Here is a 20,399-nt window from a genome sequence, read left to right as displayed (position 1 = left end):
TCTCTTTTAATCAGAGACGTGTCCCTTTGAATATATATTTTTTTTCCCTCTTCGTGCAAACCTAAAATAGCATAAGTACAGACTTCAGGTGTTTTTTCTCAGTAAATGATTTTTTTTTTATTAAAATGTCTTCCAGAGGCATATTTCATAAATAAAATTGAAGCTTGAAGTATGTCTTGTGGCCTGGGGTAGTTTCCTGGCAGAATTAAATTAGGTTCATTTTTGACTGTTATATTCTTGTTTCTACCAGTTTTAATTCCACCACCCTTCAAATGAAAACAAACCAAAAGACCCTTAAAAGTGTTGTGTCGAAACACCAGAACAATGTAATTTCAATTAATGCTGCAGATGGGTACCTGATAATGGGCTCATACGCAGGAAGCAGTCACATAAACGTCTTCGGTTGCTTAATAGCAATTTTGGATGGAGATGTAATGGGAGTAAGGAGCTGCTTTCAACCTGTATTATTTAATCAGTTCTCTTTGGTGATCTTGTCTTTTGACAGGCTGACAAACACATCTTGTGCTGTAATGTCATTCATGCTTGGCTTCCATAGTAATGATGTATATCTACATATAAAAGCACTCTTCTAGTCATTTATGAAGACTGTACAAGCTATTTGCTAACAGGCTTTGGCATAACAGTACTGCTTTATGCATATGCTCCCTTATGTACCACAATCAACCTAATGTCCAGTGGCTTGTCATCTGAAAAGCCCACGTACCATTAATTACCATCATGGTGCAAACACAGAGCATCGTGTGGTGTAAACAACGACTGTTTCATGCTGTGGGTTGGGGTTTTTTTTAATTTATTTAGAGGCAGAAAACTGTCATGGTTTTCACATTACCAAATAAGATTAAAACAGTATTTTCTCTGACAGCTATCCTTACAAAAAAAAAAAAAAAATGGACAGGGAATTGGTATCTCCTATCCCAGAGAAAAATGTTTTGGTTTGTTTTGGTTTTAAATTATGTTACTATCGTGAAAACCCAGTTCTTTCGTCTCTAAGACAACCATGGCATGAAAATAGGCCTTATTTTCAAGGCGTGTTGTCTGTTTAATATGTAATGTGATACCTTGTCATGCTGTGACAATGTGACAGATGGCATTTGCACTATAAAAGTAAATTATCTTTTGTGCATAGCTATACAACAGCTAAATACAGTAACTCTGTACAGTATGCTGATTAATGCAGGCTGCAGATGTTTTAGATACCGATATGTTTTAACTTGGCATCAGATGATTAATGGTTTTATTTAACGTGCTTACCAGGATTTTTGGGAGTGTTTCAGCACGTAGGCCAGGATCTGAGGGTGTTTTTGGTAGAAGATAAATTAAGGCTGAACAGGCAACGGGATGTGAATTTGTATTGCAGCTCTGTTACTTCTGGAAAATGGGTGAGGACTAATCATTAATGATACTTTGCAAGTAAATGTGTATAACGTTACAGCTCATAATAAACTGTAGTTCTTAGGCTGAAGGAAAACAAGAGGTGTAGCTGAGACAGCAGCTTATTATGTGTGGATTTTCATACTGAACGTTACCTGCATGAAACTCGATGGCCAGGGTAAATATTTAGAGGGCTGAAAGTAGTAACTTTTTCTCCCTCTGTGTTTTAGGCATAGAACTCGTCAGTGGGCTTTCACCATCTGGTTACACCCCAGAGTCTGTCTGTGTTCAGGTGATGCAAACCTTTCAGACCATGGTTCACCCCCTACCTTTCTAACACAGCAGTTAAACCCCTCACTTTATAACATTTGTGGCAGCTCCCCTAAATGGGAAACTGCAAAAAGGAGAAAACTCTTAAATCCAGATATGGCCAAAGTTTGGACAGGGATGCTACTCGGTCAGAGAAAAAAGCTTTAGCTCTGTGCCTATGTAACTACAATCCGTGCTGCTGCATGCTCTCATAAGTAATGGGCTGGCCCAGCACGGTGAAAATGCTGCCTCAAGTAAATGTACTACTTCAACTTCTTGTAACTTGTGTGTGTTTGTTTGTTTTGCCAATTGCCCTGGAAACTGGGCCTTTGTACCAGCCCGGAGCAATTCAGCTTACAGGGATCAGGGAGGAATGCAAGGGGGGGGGGGGGCGGTGCACGGGGGGAGGCAAGCCCAGCATCGCTTGGCAGTGGGAATTTGGTGTCCCTGTGTGGTCAAGAAGCACCTGGGAGCAGCTGTGTACATCACACATAGCTGAGACCTGCAGTATGTCTCCCCAGCCCAGCACTATCCAGACCTGTTGACATTAGGTGTTCATCCCATAGAAAGCTGTGAATACGGTCATGCTGAATTCCCCCTTATTTAAGTCAGTTACTGCTTTTGATATCATTGGCTTGTGTTTGTGTGGTGTTGACTGCTGATTTTTCTAACATGATGGCTTTGTGGGCTGCCTCTGACTGTGAGAACTGGCTGGAAATAAAACTGGATGTATTTCTTTTCCTAAGCTGCCTTAGGACTGGGAAACAGTGAAGTAAAATAGGTATTGCTGTCTTGTGAGAACATGGAAATGTTCATGCTCAGATGCCTTGTTGGCATTAGAGTAAGTGGTGTAGAAACAGTGTTTTGGAAACATTGAGAAAGTGGTTGCGTGAAGGGACTGTGTTCAACTAACCATGTGGTACTGAGATTTGTTCAGATGCTCCCCTTTGGTTTTCTGATTATTCAGTAACTTTAATAGCGAAGATCATGCCAGTAATTGTTGTCTCACTTATTCTTAAACGCCAGCTAACCCCAAATCCTCCCTTGGGTTTCCTTCCATTTTCCCTTAATGTTGCTGCTTTCTGCTTCTCTCCTCCTCCTTTGTTTTCATCCTATGTGTCTCTGCTTAGGGGGTGCTTTAGTCTGTGGTGCATTCCCAGGTACTGTGATTTTTGCATCACATGTTCAGGTGCTCTAAAGACCAGCCCTGCACATGCCTGTCAGCCATCTCTCCGGATGACCAGAGATGGGCTACACCATGGCTTGAGAACAGAGGCGCAGATGGCTGCTAAAAGTGTGTGTGTATTGCCAAAACCAGTAAGGCTAGCAAATCAGTACCAAAAGAAATTAAGCCTTGCCTGTGCTGGAATAGACTATTAGGAGAAGTGGTCCACTTGAGTCAGTGCAAGCCCACTGAAGTAAGCCACACAGACACACAAGAGACACAGACACACAGAGACACACACACACAGACACACACACAGACAGACACACACACACACACAGAGGGACATGGGTGTTGCTTGATGAAGGCTCAGCAAGACCCCTGCTCAGCCAACAGCTACAGTCCAGAAGCAAAGGGGACAATGAGATGCAGTGGGAACAGGAGGCCATCACACCCTGCAAAGGCTGTAAAGCTGTGATAGGCACATTCTGCCTGGATCGTCCTGGGGGGTATGGTTCAGCTCACTGCAGATCCCCTCCTTCATGTGGAAAAACAAAGTAATTTATAGCCACAGACAAGTTTGAAAATATTCAGGGTGTGGAAGTCAAATAAAAGGGAGATGATAGAAGTGTCTTTAATAATGACTGGGGTGCCAAAGACAGGAAGGGCTTTTCTGCTTTCTTCAGTCTGTAGCAGAATGGATGTAATACTCAAACTTGCTGCTTATTCTCGGTGCAGTTAGAAACTGATAAGTGGATTTTTAGATTGGATTTATTTTTGTCTTTTTAAGCAGCATGTAACTGAAATTGCTGTTTGCTGTTGCAGTGTATGCAGAAGTTTAAAAAAGCAGTCAGTGAAACTGTGAAGTTGGCATTTATGTGGCTAGGATACATTTTAGAAAGGATGTTAAGATCTCCATGGTTCAGTTTTAAGCTACCCTTTTTAATTACTAGGAATTAGTAATTAGCCTTTCTCTAAAAGTATCTAGTCTTGATCAGTTAGAGTCAGTACAGTGTATTTAAGGGAACACAGATGTCATTTGATATGCAAGTTCCCGTATTTCTGACTTAAATAATTCATTATTACTGACTTAGTTAAAGCAGTGTTTATTCAGTGTTGCAGTTCCTTTTAAACTTTGCCAGCAAATACGCGCTGCTTCATTCGGTATATAAATTATTATTTCACCTAAGTAATTTCAGTATTATGAAATCCTAGACTGATTTATAATCCATGTTGCTGTACTTTGAAATTAAATTTTAATGACGTGTAGGATGGGTTTTAAAAAAAATATTTAAAAATCTAATTTTACTTTTAAAACAGACACTTCACATTACGAGAATAAAGTAAATTTTTATTAACCCTGATATATTCTGCCTAGTTATTCAGGCCTTGGCTTGGCCCCAAGTCCAGCTGCTAGGGAAGAAGGCAGTGAGAGCTGCAGCTGAAATGAGCCCAGTGGGCAAGGGGCAGGCAGCCACTGCCAGCTCTCCAGTAGCTGAGAACATAACTGGTCACGGGCTTTGCCATGAGCCAGTGCTCGCTGGCATCATGACTTTAGAGGCTGAAGGGCACAGCTGTGGAAAAGGAGTAAAGGAACTATTTGTCCCTTTGATTTTATTTGGCTCCTGATGTCGGAGGAACCAGCAAGCCTTTTGCTGGGTGCTCTGAAGTAGCCAGGATTGCATAGTGGTTCTGCTCTTGCTTGGCTGCTTTTACCTCTTTATATGCACACACAATTGCAGCACTTAGCTTTTAAGAAAAATGAATGCTTGCTGCTTCCTGTAGCTTGGTTGACTTTGGAGAGTCAAACCCACATGGACGGACATTTGCCAGACTGTGTTCCAGCAATGCACCAGGCAGACCTGTATGTCCTGTTGGTTGCACTGGTGCCAACTCATTCATGGCGATGGGGATGCTCGAGTGTCATAGATTCACAGAATAGTAGAGGTTGGAAGGGACCTCTGGAGATCATCTAATCCAATCCCCCTGCTTAAGCAGGATCATCTTGGGCATGTTGCACAGGATCACATCCAGGTGGGAGACTCCACAACCTCTCTGCCTGTTGCAGTGCTCTGCCACCCTCACCGTAAAGAAGTTTTTTCTCATGTTCAGATGGAACTTCCTCTGTTTCAGTTTGTGCCTGTTGCTGCTTGTTGCTGAGCATCACCAAGAAGAGTCTGGCCCCATCCTCTAGACATCCACCCTTTAGATAATTACAAGTATAGATCCCCTCTCACTCTTCTCCAGGCTGAACAGACTCAGCTCTTTCAGCCTTTTCTCATACGAGAGAGGTTCCAGTCCCCTCATCATCTCTCTAGTTCTCCGCTGGACTCTCTCCAATAGTTCCCTGTCCTTTTTGAACTGGGAAGCCTGACACAGTATTCTAGATGTGGAATCACCAGGGCAGAGTAGAAGGGGAGAATAACCTTGCTTAGCCTGCTGGCCATATTATTCTTAATGCATCCTGGGACACCATTGACCTTCTCAGCCATGAGAGCACACTGCTCCCACCCAGGTCTTTCTCCACAGAGCTGCTTCCCAGCAGGTAAATCCTTAACTTGTACTGGTGCTTGGGCTTATTCCTCCCTAGGTGCAGGACCCTATACTTGGTCACTTGGTACAGCTGCGCAGTCCCCACCCTGTCCTGGGGCCTCCAGACCTTTTATAGCTCCTGACGGATGCGCAGCAGCAAAGGTCGTGGTTTATCGTGGTTAGAGATGGAGGGAGTGGCGTTTGAAGGAAAAGGTATCTGGGGGCAAGCTTGAATGCATTTGATATAAAAATGATTGAGTGGCAATAAACTTTATAACAGCCTGCTTCAGCATGTGCTTTCTCTCCAGTGCTTGGAAGGAGTCTGCAGACTGTGGCTGACTGTGCCATTCGTCACTTTGGAGCGGATTTTGCAGTTATGCTGGCCCTGAAAACCTGTGGAACATGACACCCGTTCCCATTATTTATCAGTATCTCTCGTGAATAGTTTCATGCCTCTATTTTAGGACACTGGCTTTAATTGGTTTCAGCTGACAATCATTAACTTTAGTTATCAGTGATATTAATTCCATTTTGGGATGGCGCTGCTGCGGCTGAAGACTAGCAGGCAAAGGGATATTTTTCCTTTAAGGGACACAAATCATGCTTGTCTCCCGAGCGCGCTGATGGTTTGGCAGGGGGAAAGGATGAATAGAAATTGCCTTCCAAGTGCGTGCAAGGTGATAGCTCAAAAGGTGATTTTTCTTGACTTGTATACTTCAGGTGGCTGGTTTTTACATAGGGCAAGTCTCCAGAACAAATACTGCTTTTAGAAAACCTAATCAAATTCTACCCCAAGAGTTAAGTTGCTGAGTATCGGCCCTCAAATGATACGCTTGATTTAGACTTCTGTGGAGTTCAAAAGTTGTAAATTTTATCAGCAGTGGTTTAATGGAAAAGCATAAAGCAAAAGTTTAAACTTTCTTAAGAATAAGCTTGGGCACTAGGGCTTCCAGTGATGAGGAACTGAGCAGAAGAATATAATCGACTGAATGTTTTTTAAAAGGTTGCCTTCATTTCCTGGGGAATGCCTTGAAGGCATGCTGTCACCCCGTGTCGTATCATTGTGCTACATTACAAACCCTGTTGTAGCATCGTGTGCTGATACTGAAATTTGTATTATTTGTTGGGTCACAGTTTGAGATCTCTTTAATGGAAAGAATCGACAGAAATTTAACAAAAGGGGAATGAAAATGTAAATCGGGTCATTTAACTTCTCCCTGCCAGTCTCAGGCTGGTAAGAAGAGACATTTTAATGCAAAAATTAGTGCTTAGTTTCAGCTTTTGCTATGTGGATTCCATATTAGGAAGAAAAAACTGACTTACCAGCTCACTGCATCTTCCCCACAAAGAAGTTCCAGGCTTCTGCTTGGTAGTTTAAAAGGGAGTACAAAAGCTGCGGCGTGTGGCCACCATGTAGCCACTCCTGACTCCCAGCCAAGAGAAATTTGGTGGGGTTCAGAATGAGTAAGAGCAAACTTTCTTTGGAAAACAAGAATGATACGATGAACTGCTATGATGCAGGCTTTGGATTAGGCCGTTTAAAAACGGGGCAAAGTGATTAGATTGGAATGTAGATTGGAATTAGATTGCTGAAAGAGTTGAGCGCCCGCTGGCAGAGGATGTATTGCGCTCACTCTAGTGCCCAAGCGAGCAGTGAATAAATGGCCTTGCAGGGAGGGAGCGCTTGGCTGTGGCTGTAGCCCAGGCACCAGTGCTTGGAGCGGACAGCTTGCCAGAGTTGGTGCCTTGCTGTGGTTGTGCTTCGGGGTCCCTTTGAAGCTGAGCTCGGGTCGAATGCTCAGTTACGTGAGGAGTAAGTGCCCTGATGGTGCTGTACAGTGATTTTCCCAAAAACAGAGTTCTGAAATGGTGCAGTGCTGGTGCAGCACTGGTGGAAAGTTTGGAACTGCTGTTATTAGTAAGCATTATTGGTTTAGTACTCTTAAACCTTGCTGCCCAGCTTATCCTGGAGTAAGTCAGCCCCCTCCCAGTTTTCTTTTCTAAGGTGTGATTATAGAAAGGGAGACTGAAATGGCCAAGGGAGAGGACTCCTGTGAGTGTTTCTCTGGCAAAATAAAGCTGTGAAACAAAACTTTGTTATTCCGTTTGCAGAAGCATTTTGGTGAAGAGATGTGAAAGCATTCTCCTGGATAAAATTGCAGCTCCTCTGGTAATAAGCTCTTAAAACAGTGAATAAATATTGAGCTGATAAAATTCTTGGTAATTTTCCTCCCTCTCATCCAAAAGCCTACTGAAAATGATGTTACTATTTTAATTCTTCCTTAAGTCTGAGTGGCTTCACTGTCTGACTGCTGTTGTTTCTAAGAGTCAAATTATATTACTCATTTGAGTAGAAGATGCAGAATATATTAAACGTTATGCTTGTATAGGACCCAGTTCTTTCTTCCATCTATATGGTTCTGCTTGCTGTAGTATTCCTCCAGGAGAGGAATGGCATGAAAGGGAAGGCAGCTGTGGCAGACATTTCTCCTGCCTTCTGTACCTTTGTTGGCAGTTTGGAGTTTCTGTAGTTGAGTGACATTTGGCTAGAAGAGCCAAAGCTCAGTAACAGATGTTTGATGTTCACCCCTTTGGGATTAGGATTTTTTTTTTTTTTTTTTTTAAAAGATCATAAATTGCAGTAGTTGGAGCCAGCAGAATGAAGAGCAAGGCCATGGGAAAGTGACCAAACGGCAGCTTAATTTTATATTGATCTACAGAGAAACACAAAAAGCTTTCATCTATGACAGTCAACAGGAGTTAGGTAAATCAGGGGTCAGTTTATGAATCTTAAGCTGTGTCTCTCTCTTTGAGTAAGGGATGTGACATGATTATGATATGATTGCTAACACTGAGGATCAGGGGTTTACTGTTAACCAGACTGGGTTCTTATTGGATACCTCCATGCAGAATCGATGTTACTGGTGTCTCTCATAGCAAGGTGGCTGCTTTGGGCGTTAACTCTCTGCTATGTGTGTCACGTGGGAATTCTTATAAAATCCAATTGGCACCAGTAATACAGCTTTTGAATATTGTGTACCACTTTGTCATGTTTGCAGGACTTCTCACTAATGGCCAATCTAAAGGATTAGGACCGGGATCAGAACAGCTGGAGAATGAGAAGGATGATGCGTCGCAAGTGTCCTCAACGAGCAACGATGTTAGTTCTTCAGATTTTGAAGAAGGGCCCTCGAGGAAAAGGTCAGTAGTGCGTTGTGGTTGAAGTACAGCCTTTCTGCTCTGTCCTTTTTGTGTTAGGGCATGGTTGTGCATCATGCCCTACCATAAGCAGACTGTCTAATGTGAGGTCCTTCTAGTAAAAGGGAGGATATAGTGAATTTTGCTTCATCCATTTGTATAGATGGCTCTTGTTTTGGAAAGCATGGAAAAGCAGTTGGCTTTCAGTAGGTGATTGCTAAATTAAATGCCTTAATACTCTCTCCCCTTTTTCACTCCCTCCCTTCTCCTGTCCCAGCTTCGGTCTCTTGTGGGCATATCAATGTGTACGTCTGTATAATTTCACGGAATGCATCACTAAATTAATTCGAGTTATTGTTGATGTTTTTAACTTTCTGTGAATGAAACCTGGTGAAGTTAAAACAAAACCCAAATAAATACTTCTGAGGAGTGAAGCTGGACAGTAAAAGCAGTGTGGTGGCTATCAGTTGCAGAGGACTACCTTGAGATACTGCTGTGGCAAGCTGCCTCATCTTTTCTAGAAGTCAGTTATGAGGTCCTTGTTGGATTTTTATGAGTTCTTATCCCGAATGTGCAAAATGTGGGTTAAAATCATAGGACTCAAGCCAATCTGTTGTAGAAAATATGCTGAGAATGTAGAAGGGTGGGAGTTGTCCTCCATATGAAGTAAGAACCAAAACAGGCTGTCTGAAAAATGCCATTAGAGAGAGGGAGAAATAGAAAATGCTTTCTCAGTCTTTTTCCTTTGCACTCCTTGCATCCTAGTTCCAAGCAAAAAATGAATCATGAAATACACTTGTCTTTCAAACAGAAGAAGTATTCCTGTTTTCTGCGTGACCTTACAGTTCCTCTGAGAAGCCCAATAGGGTGAGGAGGGTGGTGCTTTCCTGGACACCTTCCTGCTCCTGTGTTCCCCATCCCTGGTTTCCACAACCTTTTCTAACCCTGAGCTACAAACTCAAAGTCTAGTTAATATACCTACTTAGCTCCACCAGTGTATCAGAATAAAGTTTGTGTTATCTTCCATACCGGTAAAATTTGTATAAGGCTTATTGCATCCTACTGCTGGTCATATTTGTATGTTTATTTTTGGCTTTATGAGATATAATGGAGGCTGGAAAATTATTTTTGCTTAGAAATGTAGGTTATATTGACTGTAGGTGTGATCCTGGGAGTCAGTGCTCATCATTTCATGGTGTTGCCACTGTTGCTTGTGTGTTATCTTAAGGAATTTTTGCTGCTTTCAGCACTTGCTTTGTGCCCTCGTTCCTCAACCTTGCTGACACAACCACTTGCAGGGTCACACCATGAGTAGGTTGAAGGAGATGCTTAGAAGAAAAAATAATAGGAAGAGGAATATGGACTGAGGCTTTTTGCCAGGGTTCTTTATTTTTAACCTGTGTGAGTTTTCATCTCTTCTTCACAGCACGGCTGCAGGACCAGCTGCCAGTGCATCCAAGGGAGCACCTCCTTTCTCTCTGGCAAGGGGCAGGAGGGCTTGTCCCTTACACTGTCCTTGCTTCTGGTGGTCTGCACAGCCCAGCTTCACAAATGAGTGGGATTGCTAGGTCACTGGTCCCAAGAAACTGCATTTGAGTATTGTGGGTGAATTATTTTATAATTTAAAAATATTTTAAATATTTTTTATTATTTTAATTTTTTTTTTAAATTGCTTTTGGCTGTGGGAATTCAGATGCTTGAGAAGCAGCTGGGTGGTTCAGGCCCAATAATAAGGAACCCAGTGACTTTGGTGCTTTTCTGGATAAAAACAAAGCAAACCTTAAAAAACAGAAGCTGAGCTGAAACATGGCATTCTGGCTTTTGTGGAAGGCTCAGCATCCTTTCAGTTCTTCATGCATCGTCAACTGTTGAAATTATCACGTCTGTTGCTGCAGTTGTCGTGAAGGTGAATGTTCCTGTTTTGTTTCCATTTACACCCAACACAGACTTTTATCTACTTTTCTCCCTCCCCCAGCTTCCTCTTTGCAGACAAATGTCTTTTGGACTCCTCCTCTTATGTCTGTATTGCAGCATGCTCAGTGTTTCCTTTCAGGTGTTTTGTTTTCTTCAGCTGAATATGTAATGTGTCCTCGATTCAGGTCATCTTGGAATCCCACAAAAAGTTGTGCTGTGGACAAAGCATAAGGCAGGAGGATGAGAAGGAGGGATGGGACTGAAATATGGTGTCTTAAAAGTCCACCGCCTCAGCTCATCAGGCTTTGAGAAGTTGTGGCCTTCTTGTCTTTGCCCCATGCTTTCTGAAAAGCAGGCTTTTCCATTCCCTGTTCAGCTGCATGTGCAATGGCACCGTTGTTCAAATGTGTGTTTTAATACGTGGCAGCTTTAGCGTATACTTCACACAGTTTTTTCCCCTCCCCAAAATGTGTCTTTGTCTTCACGAAATGCTGTGATTCACAGCTGGTGGTGTATGCAGTGAAATGATTTTAGGGATTGGTGCAGTTGTTTGGAACTTGCTCTGTGTAATATGGTGAGTTTTGAGGACCAGGTTTCCTGTGATGTTTGAACTGTGCGTGTATATAAGGTACCATTTAATTTTTTATGGGTTGTGGGGTTTTGCTGTGGTGGTTGGGTTTTGTGAGGGTTTGGTAAGGCAGGAATGTTTCTTTGTAAACTTGAACTTGTCGTCTTCTAAAAGAGTAGGTCATCTGTACGTCATACCAGTGATGGAAACAAAACCAGTGCGAAGCAAGTAAGCATAGTAAGTAAGGGAGGCTGTTGTAAGGGGCTCCAGTCGGTCTGACCTTGCAGTTCTTCAGTGTAATGCCAGGCTGGTGCTGTGCAGGCAAATAGGCTCTTGCTAGCTGTTGTGCTGCTGCAATCTTCTGCCTCCAGGTTGGTCAATTTAGAAGATTGGTCTGGCAGGGTTTTCCCTCCTGCCTAGAGCAGGTCACATTGTATAAATGGAATAGAAGCGGGCCATGAAGATGATCAGAGGGCTGGAGCACCTGTCCTATGAAGACAGGTGAGAGAGTTGGATTTGTTCAGCCTGGAGAAGAGAAAGCTCTGGGGAGATCTTATAGTGACCTTCCAGTACCTAAAGTGGCCTACACAAAAGATGGAGAGGGACTGGTTATCAGAGTGTAGTTATAGCACAAGGGGTAATGACTTGAAACTGGAAGAAGGTAAATTTAGATTAAGTAACTGGAAGAAATTCTTCCCCATGAGAGCGGTGAGGCCCTGGCACAGGCTGCCCAGAGAGGCTGTGGCTGCCCCCTCTCCTTGGCAGTGTCCAAGGCCAGGCTGGATGGGGCTTTGGGCAGCCTGGTCTAGTGGAGGGTGTCCCTGCCCATGGTAGGGGGGTGGAGCTAGATGGTCTCTGAGGTCCCTTCCAACGCAAACCAGTCTCTGATTCTATACATTCTTGCATGTGTGCAGCATGTGTATGTTTAATTTGCATTTATAGATGATCCAAAATCTTTCAGCCTCAGAGATCATTTTCAGAAGGGCCTGGATGAACAGCAAGTGCCAATTCTCACAGCAAACTGAGTGAAGGGTGAGTTTGCTAGCAGTTAGCATTGCCTTGTAGCCTCGCTGTGCCAGGCACCGCTGGTGTGAATTTTTCTTGGGTCAAAACTAGGCAGTGGATGCTCCACAGTGCGGTCAGGCAGCTTGGTTGCAGATAGGTGCTGACAAATACCTGTGGGAGAGGTGACTCCTTACCTGCCTGCCTGTGAAGAGACTGCTGCCGAATGCTCCTTATCTCACACGCACCTGCCGAGCTGGGTAACACAACAGTAGAGCCCCCAGCCATGCGCTGCTTCGGGTTTCAGTTTCAACCCCTTTCCTAGTAACGTGGCTTGATTGAAGAGAGCTGCATGTGCCTTAAAGAGAGCATCACGGTAGGAGAAAGGAGATTGCTGTTCAGGTGAAAGTATGCTGATTTAGTATAATGCTGCAGATTTTGTTCAGAAACTCACTTAAATACTTTGATGGACCAGGCTTTTGAATGCTTTGGCCTGGTGCTGTTAGGCTTCAAATGGCTCCAACTAGTCTTTGTGGGTACTTTGTCAGTAATTAACACCTTTGCTCTCTGGGGACTGTTGGAAGCTTCCTACACAGCCAGGTTTGCAGCCAATGAGGAAAGTCTGGTCTCCATTTCTTTTTAAGTGTAGTGTTTTAGATTGGAGCAGAAATCAGGGAGCAGTACTAGAATTATGCAGCCTGCCTTTTGTGAAGCCACAGGCTTCAGCTGTGGTAGCTTGGTGGTAAGGAGGAAAAGAAGTACATGTGGAGCTTTGCCTGTGCTGTCTCCAGATTGGTCCAAAAACTGTAAATCCTGTTTACAGAATAAATGGGATTGGGGGGGGCTGGGGATTGACAGTGGCTGTAGCAGTAATCTCAGGACTTCAAAATATTGAGTGTAAACTCAAAGAATGGAAAATACTTCCTTGGATGTCAGCTGTGTGTATTACTAGTCACCAGGTCTGAGGGGAAAGCAGACGGATACTACTTTCGGGTAGTAAAGAGGTGTCCGTGTTATTGTGACCTTTGGCAAAAGCTAAGCATTCAAATGTTATGCCAGAGATCTGCTGTGTGATGTCTAGTTGCAGTCCAAGTGAGAGCAGTTGCTAGTTTGCTCAGTGCTGTTGGGAGTGATGCACAAAAGCGTTGGTATCCAGGCTTGATTAGCTGTCAGGTTGGGTGGTCTTCACCGGGTAAAGATTGTGCGTTTTCAAAACCCATAAAAAGGTAACTGCTGAAAGAGAAGTGTAACGTTAGTGTAGTTCTGTGTTCTTGTTATGAATCTCCAGTTTCCAGCTGTGGTTCTCAGTTGAGGAGGTCAATAGGCAACAGGGCAAAGGTGTTTGGTTACTGTGCTGGATGCTCATACATTTTTATGGACAGCTCTTAAGACTACAACCACTGGCAATTAATAACAGTGTGCAGAGACAGCTATATGTTTTCTAGCAACAGTTGCTCACCTTACTCAAGAGGAGACATGTGCAGCACAGACTTGATGTGACAGTATGTTAATCTTTGGTGATGGTAGGCTATTGCTTGTTTCCTGTTACTAATCAGATGGCTACTCATTCGCATGGCCCCCTTCCCAGAAATGCACGCAGGGAATTGCCAAATGCACAAATGCTTTTATCTTTTATTGTAACGGTCTGTTAATAGAAGGCTGGGACAAGTGAGAGAAGGCTGACTGATTTTAGTAGTTGTTAATCTTAAAATGTTAGAATATTTTCTCTCTTAAAGGGGACAGAGGGGTTGGTTTAGTTCAGAAGAGAAACAGAGTTGAAGAAACTTTCCCTCCCTTTGCAGGAGTTGCAGAGTGTGGGTGCCTCATCCCCCATCTCCCCCATGAGCGAGGGTGTGCTCAGCTCTTGGGAGCCGGTGCTTTGTCCAGCTCTGCTACCAGGCAGGTTAATGGCAGCAGGAGAGAGGCACAACCCGCTGGGGAGCAGTAGTGTTTTAAGCCACCACAGCTAGATTGGCCAGAAATTGCTTATTAGGAATCTTCTGAGGCCTTTAATTAACACGGCAGCTTTCTGCTAACGGGCTCAAGCGTGTGGCAATCAGAAGTGTGGTTGTGTGCTACAGCAGAGCTGATCTGTGGGATGAGCTCCTACCCCTCGCCTCGCACTGGCTCCCTGCTGCCTGCTCCGTTTTTGTGTTGGTCTCTCTTGAATGCCAGTTTGACTCCCTGAACTGGCTCGCTGTGGGGCAAGATGAGCGTCAAAGTTTGTCAAGTGTAAAGATGGGAGCCTGTGCCCAGGGAGGGGGAGGCAGGTATGCTGGTCTCCTTTGGCTTGGCTGGTGGCTGCACAGCTGCTAGGCTGGCAGAGCTTTGTTGTACTCTTAGCAGCAAAAAAAATAAGCCAGTTCAGGAGAGGCAAGCTTCTGTATGTTAGGCAAGCTGCTAATTTAAATGGTTGTTTCTAGCGATACATCCTGTTCAACTTGAGCTGCTAAAGACCTTCTTGCAGCAGAGCTGTCAAAAGATTGAGGGGGCTCAGTTTGGCTGGTTTGGTTTTTGGTTTCTTTTTGTTTGGGTTTTTTTTTTTCTTTCCCAAATTGTTTTTACAGCTAATAATGAACGGTCTCTTTAGCAACAGACTTAGCACCTTGCATGGAAGACGTAAAACAAGGTCAATCCCATTCCCACATTTGTAAGCTCGTGAGGAGTTTCTAGTCGGTATTGTAGGTGATGGAGAGAGCAGTGTATTATGATTCAGGTGTGAAAGTGGGAGACTGCTCGTAATATCAAAGTGCTTTTCCAGGACCTTTTCAGTGAATAGTCTTTTTGCTAATTGAAACACTATATAATGTATTTGTGTTCAGCTCCTGCTTGCTATGACATAATGTAATCCCATTTATCAACCAGGTGCTCCTATTATTTTTTGCTAATTTCAGGAGGCTATGCAAATCTCTGCTGGTTGTTTACTTAAGAACTACGTTAATCCCCAATAAAACCAAAATGGCAGTAAGATTTATGTATCATAATTTTAATTTTATTTTTTTTACCCCCCTCTGGAAATTCTGATATGAGTGGAATATATTTTTAGTGCAGCACATTTATATTTAAATAATAAGCCTTCTAAAGAAAGCAATAACAGTCCATTGGAGTGGATTTGCACAGGAATTGGAAAAAGACAGATTACCTGCTTTATAATGCAAGTCAAGGGGATCATTCTGTGTAGTTTGAAGAGGGGAAAAAAAAAACCTCAGGTGATTAATGTTCTTCCAATATTTTCATAAGGAACATACCAAAGTTGTTGACGTGCATTCTTCTGTCTGATGGGCAAGGCTATAACAAGGTACAGGAATCAGGGAATGCTTTAACTTTGTGGGTTGACAGCTATGTAAACAACTTGTCTGAGTAGTGATTTAATGATTATGAAAGTATGATTTATAGCAGCTGAGAAGTGGCACGTAGTGTCCACCTTGAACTCACTTGTCCTCACCTGCCACCTTCTCTGCTGAAGTCAGTGTTGCAGGAGGAGGTCTTCATGACCTTGAGCTCGGACTCATCACCTGAGGGACCAGGGTAGTTTCCAAAGCTCTACTGGATGGGTGCAGTTGTTTCTGTGGTTCTGTGTATGGCAAACCCTCTCTCAGCTGCTTGATAACCCATCCCTACTGTCATTTACTTTAACCTGCTGTGTATGACAGGCCAGATCTTGACTGCTCAAATACCAGGGAGTGGTTGCTCTGAACCCATGTGGGAAATAACTGATTTTGCACCAAAAAATGCTGCTTTTTTTTTCCCCATCAAGTTTGTGTGTCAATGTGAAAGAAGATTTTTTCACACATAAATGATCATGCAAGTGTCTAGCCTGACATTTGGGGTAACGTAACTCTTGGTCACATCTGGGGCTTTTTTCTGTCATTTTCCACGTGCATCTGTGCTGTTGCTTGGCCTTCTCTTAACCTTGATGTTCCAGTCCAGCTACTGAATGATGGCTCAGTCCAATGCCCAGACTGCTGCACTGAGACCTGAGAGAGAGAAGCCACCTCTCTGATTTGATCCTTTTTAGAACCTTCTTGACTTTGTTCCCCTCTGAAAATTATCTATCACTTTTCTGTCTAGAAAGTAAGGCGTTTATGGACAATCTACTTAGGTGGCATTTCAAAAAGACAGGTTGGTATTAAGGTCATTTTCCCTCAAGGACTCTATCTAGGCTGCTAGTGAGGTTGTTTTTTTCCTTCCCAAAGCCCCATGCTCCTTTAGAAGAAATGTCACGTGTGGTAGATGATCCCAGGGATTTTGTCATGTCAGCAGAGATGGACTCGTTGCTGTGCCTATAGATGTTTCTGGCTGGTGCTGCTATTCCAAAACCAGGCCACCTCATCCTAGATGGTAGAGACACAGATAACTTGAAATATGTATGGGTTTTATTTGGGTTGTGTTACCCTCATAGATAAAATGTTGAATGCTTACCAAACATACACTGAGGTTTCTGAGATCTCCTTCAGCTTTGTCTGCACACTCCATGAATCAATTTCCATGATCCTGTGATTTTGGGGGGGAGGAATGACTCAACCCAAACATTTGCATGTATCACAAATAGGTGTCTTTCTTCTTATTCCTTCATTCATCAAATGGGCAATTGCATCATACTGAATTTAAAATCAAAGACAGAAGCAAAAACCAAAACAAAGACATAATTGTATTTTGAAGATCATGGCAATGCCATTATTTTTTCCTGTTATTTAAAAAAAATGAGATTCCATTTTAAAATTTTGATTCCTATAAATTAGCTATCCTAGCATTTGCAGTGGCTTTATTCATTTGGAAAAAGAAGAGATTACTTAATGAGGAAACATTCAGCACCATCAAGCATTGGTAAGATTTCAGAATAAATGAAATAGATTTAGTTCTTTGCATAAAATTAAAATCTGAGCTTAAAAAGATGTCAACAGATAAAAATAATTCTAGCAGGAATAAAAAGCCAAGAATGGAAAAACAGAAACCTGTTCCTGAAATAAAGATATAAAATGCTGTAATATTTGGCAGTAAGTAGTTTAAAATTGAACTTAGTTACAATTTCATGAAGAAAGACTACTTTAGTCATCTTTTGGAGGCTTAGAAAACAAAGGATATTGGAAGAGAAGTACAGTCTGAAGATTCTTGGTATTTCCCACTTTATAGTAGTAGTGGGCTCCTAATCTAGTCTCATTCATGGAATGAAGGGATGATTTGTCAGAAGAAATTTTTCATTTAGTTGTGGAAGTCTGGATGTGGTTTAGTAAGGTGCATTACTGTAGCTTCTCCAGTCTCTAAATTGGATCTCAGAAGATCTTTCTGCTAAGCTCTGTAAGACCTAGTTTGTTTTTTAACTAATACTTAAGCATACACTGTGATGGTAGCAGAGCACTGGCACAGGCTGCCCAGAGAGGTTGTGGAATCTCCTCCCCTGGAGACATTCAAAACCCACCTGAACATGTTCCTGTGTGACCTAATCTAGGTGATCCTGCTCTGGCTGGATCTGGGTTGGACTAAATGATCTCCAGAGGGCCCTTCCAAACCCAAACATTCTGTGATTCTGTGATAGTGGTGGTGGAAGCACCTAATTTCTTATATATGGACATTTGGAGGAGTTTTACTGTGGGGTGTTTGCATATAACATAATTTCTGCTATAACTCTGTGTTTTGTTTGTGTGCTGAGTTAAAAGCCAGCCTGGGTAGGAATACTATTGTCCTGTGTGCTCTGCAAAGGTGATGATACTGGAAAAACAAACAGAGCACTATTCCAATAATTTAAAGTGGAAGTGTATCCTAACACTGAGTTTTATTTATACTTGGGGGGATTTTTGGAGGGATTTTTTTCAAAGTATTTGAAGATTGTATCGATACTGCCTGCTGGTTTGGCAGGCACTAAACTATAGGAAATCTTACTCTGTATTTATTCCTGAAGCTGATCTGGACAGTGTGTTAATGGTGGGAATGTGTTACTGACCTGATCCTTGCAGATGGCAGCGTGAGCTACTGCTGATTCACCAAAACTGACCCCAGCCAGTGTGGTAGTGCTGTTATGGGTCAGACCAAAGCAAATGTTATCCCAGGTAGGGAGTGGGTCTCAAAACTCCCAGATGGATGAGAGAGGTGTGGGGTGGTGTGAGTACTGGAAGCTTGGGACTGTAAGAGTTTTCTAGCTCTGAACTGAATTTGAAAAGCACAGGTCTTTTTTTACTGTACATATCTTTTCAGGTCTCATGTGTTGATAGAGGAATCACAGACATTATAATACAGCCTAACTTATGCTGGTATAGTGCTTCCCTTTATTTTCTTAGTTTGCATCCAGTGCCATAGAATTTCCTGAGGGAAGCTTTTTTTTCCCCTCTTCTTAACCTGAACATCTTTTCTTTTACTATTTTAATGGTATGCCTATTGTTAAATAATTTGTACAGTAACGGCCATGTCATCATCATGGTTTGATTTTATGCTTCTTTGCTTTTCTCTCTTGGTATTTGTTCTTGGATCTGATTAAATAAACTGAAGCTTAAAGGATCATTGACCATGTGGCAAAGTATTTGCAAGGGTTTTTTTGCACACCCACCCATCCTCTCGACCCCTCCCTTACAGTCTATTTCCACTGGTAGCATCCCTCTTTCAGCTTTCACACAAGTTCTCCCCTGAGTTTCATAGTGGTAGTTACTATGGAGATGACTGTCCACTCTTCCTTCTCTCCCTTGCCCTCCTCCTTTCCTGGAGTTCCTGCAGCTGTTATTTATTTTTCCAATAAAGTCAGGAGAATGTGTCCAGACCCCCTTTCCGATACCTCTCCTATTGCAACACGCCGTTTGCCTGTGAGGCTTTCGTGTTCATGAAATCCTGCAGATGCTTGTTAATACGAATGAAGAATTTGGACTTATGACTAGAGTGAGGAGATCCCTAGTTAAAAGGGTCACTTCTGGAGCTAGTATCTGATTTGATCTTTCTTTGCAATTAAAGAGCTGTTTGCTGGAGTCATAATTCTGCAAAATGAATTAACTGGTAGTGTGTGTGTATGTGCACTGAGTGTCTCAGATTGCTTTTAGGATTTATTTATTTTAAATGGCAGCTTTTGGAATTCAGTATAAACACACTCTGGTGCAAGTTAAAATTTCTCTGATGAAAAAATGAAAACTTGAGGCAACACATCATTAGCCTTTTAAGCCTGAGAGACGACTTTTCTTTGCACCTCATGATAATTTTGATAGCCCTTTGTACAGCTTGATATACTCCAGCTTTAACACAGAAACATGGATGTTTGGGTAGTTGGCTATTCTGCAGGATATTTTCCTTTGCATGTGTGCTATTGCATTTCTGAACCCCTCATCTTGGGGAAGCATTGTTTCACTTGGTGTCAGTGGTTTGTTGAATGGCTTAAGAGATTTGGAATGTACTCTCTAACCAAGAAGTTCTACTGTAACCACCTGAGGGGACATCCCACCCAGATACCTGGTGTAGCTGCATCACTGTTTTGATGAACACTTGTTTCTTATGTTAGCTACATCTTCAGAGGTTTTCCCTCTTTCTTGAGTGAGATCTTGCCCAAGATGATTATGAATTGTGATGATGTGTTTTCCTTTGGCCTGCTGAGCACTGTCTGTGGCTTCCCACAATCAGGATCCTACAGAGAAGTCCCTCAGTTTTACCACTGCATAAACACCGAACCTTGGGCTGTTGGTCAGATAATGCAAATCACTTGGCCTCCTGTGGGGAGAGCACTGGGTTGAAATTACAGCCAATGGCTTGCTGTGCAGCCAGGGGATAAGGAGCTTCCCTGACCCGTTTTGAGCAGTCTCTGGCACAGTCTGCCACACAACCAAAGCAAAGGCAGATGTTTTTCTGCTAGGTTAGTGGGACTGGTCTCAGGGACAGCTCCTGTGGGCACCTCAGAGGTAGCTGTGGGAGAAAGTTGGGAGGAGAAGTATCAGCCCCTCAGGGTGGTGGCAGGGTACCCTGATCAGCTCAGTGCTCTGGGGTTGCTCTTATATTTACTCCAGGCAAGCAAACACCATGTCTCTTTTGGTTATTCCTCTTCCCTGGTGAGGTGAGGGAGGGACTCTGAAACCCTTTGTATTTTGTCTTCTGTGCTCTACTAATATGCCTTAGATTATTCCTGGCCCTGTGACAATTTGTTCTGCAAGTTGTCAAGCAAAATGTGTATTTAAAAATAAATTACTCTAAAATTTTAATCAACTCTTTTTTTAGAAGGGACTCTCATGTTTTTCTTTTGCATACGTCTAGTTTGCTGTGAAAGTGAGCAGCTGGGACTTTCTTGATTACTTCTATTTTTAGTGTTGTCGTCTTTACACCTGCATATTGAAAATCATGAAGTTTTCTTAAATG

At 42.7% G+C, this 20,399-nt stretch overlaps 1 protein-coding gene across 1 annotated transcript in view; it reads left to right on the top strand.

Moving 5' to 3' along the window:
* JARID2 (jumonji and AT-rich interaction domain containing 2) overlaps positions 1-20,399 on the top strand; it is a 225,841-nt gene that overhangs the window by 116,954 nt on the left and 88,488 nt on the right. Inside the window, exon 3 of the mRNA XM_084279710.1 lies at positions 8,458-8,599. Within this exon, the coding sequence (XP_084135836.1) occupies positions 8,458-8,599 (142 nt within the window). The remainder of the gene's footprint in view (positions 1-8,457; positions 8,600-20,399) is intronic.

Source organism: Gallinula chloropus (assembly GCF_964237585.1).
Source record: "Gallinula chloropus genome assembly, chromosome: 2".
Taxonomy (NCBI): Eukaryota; Metazoa; Chordata; class Aves; order Gruiformes; family Rallidae; genus Gallinula; species Gallinula chloropus.
The sequence above is the reverse complement of the archived record's forward strand: the minus strand, read 5'-3'. Positions and strand labels throughout refer to the sequence as shown.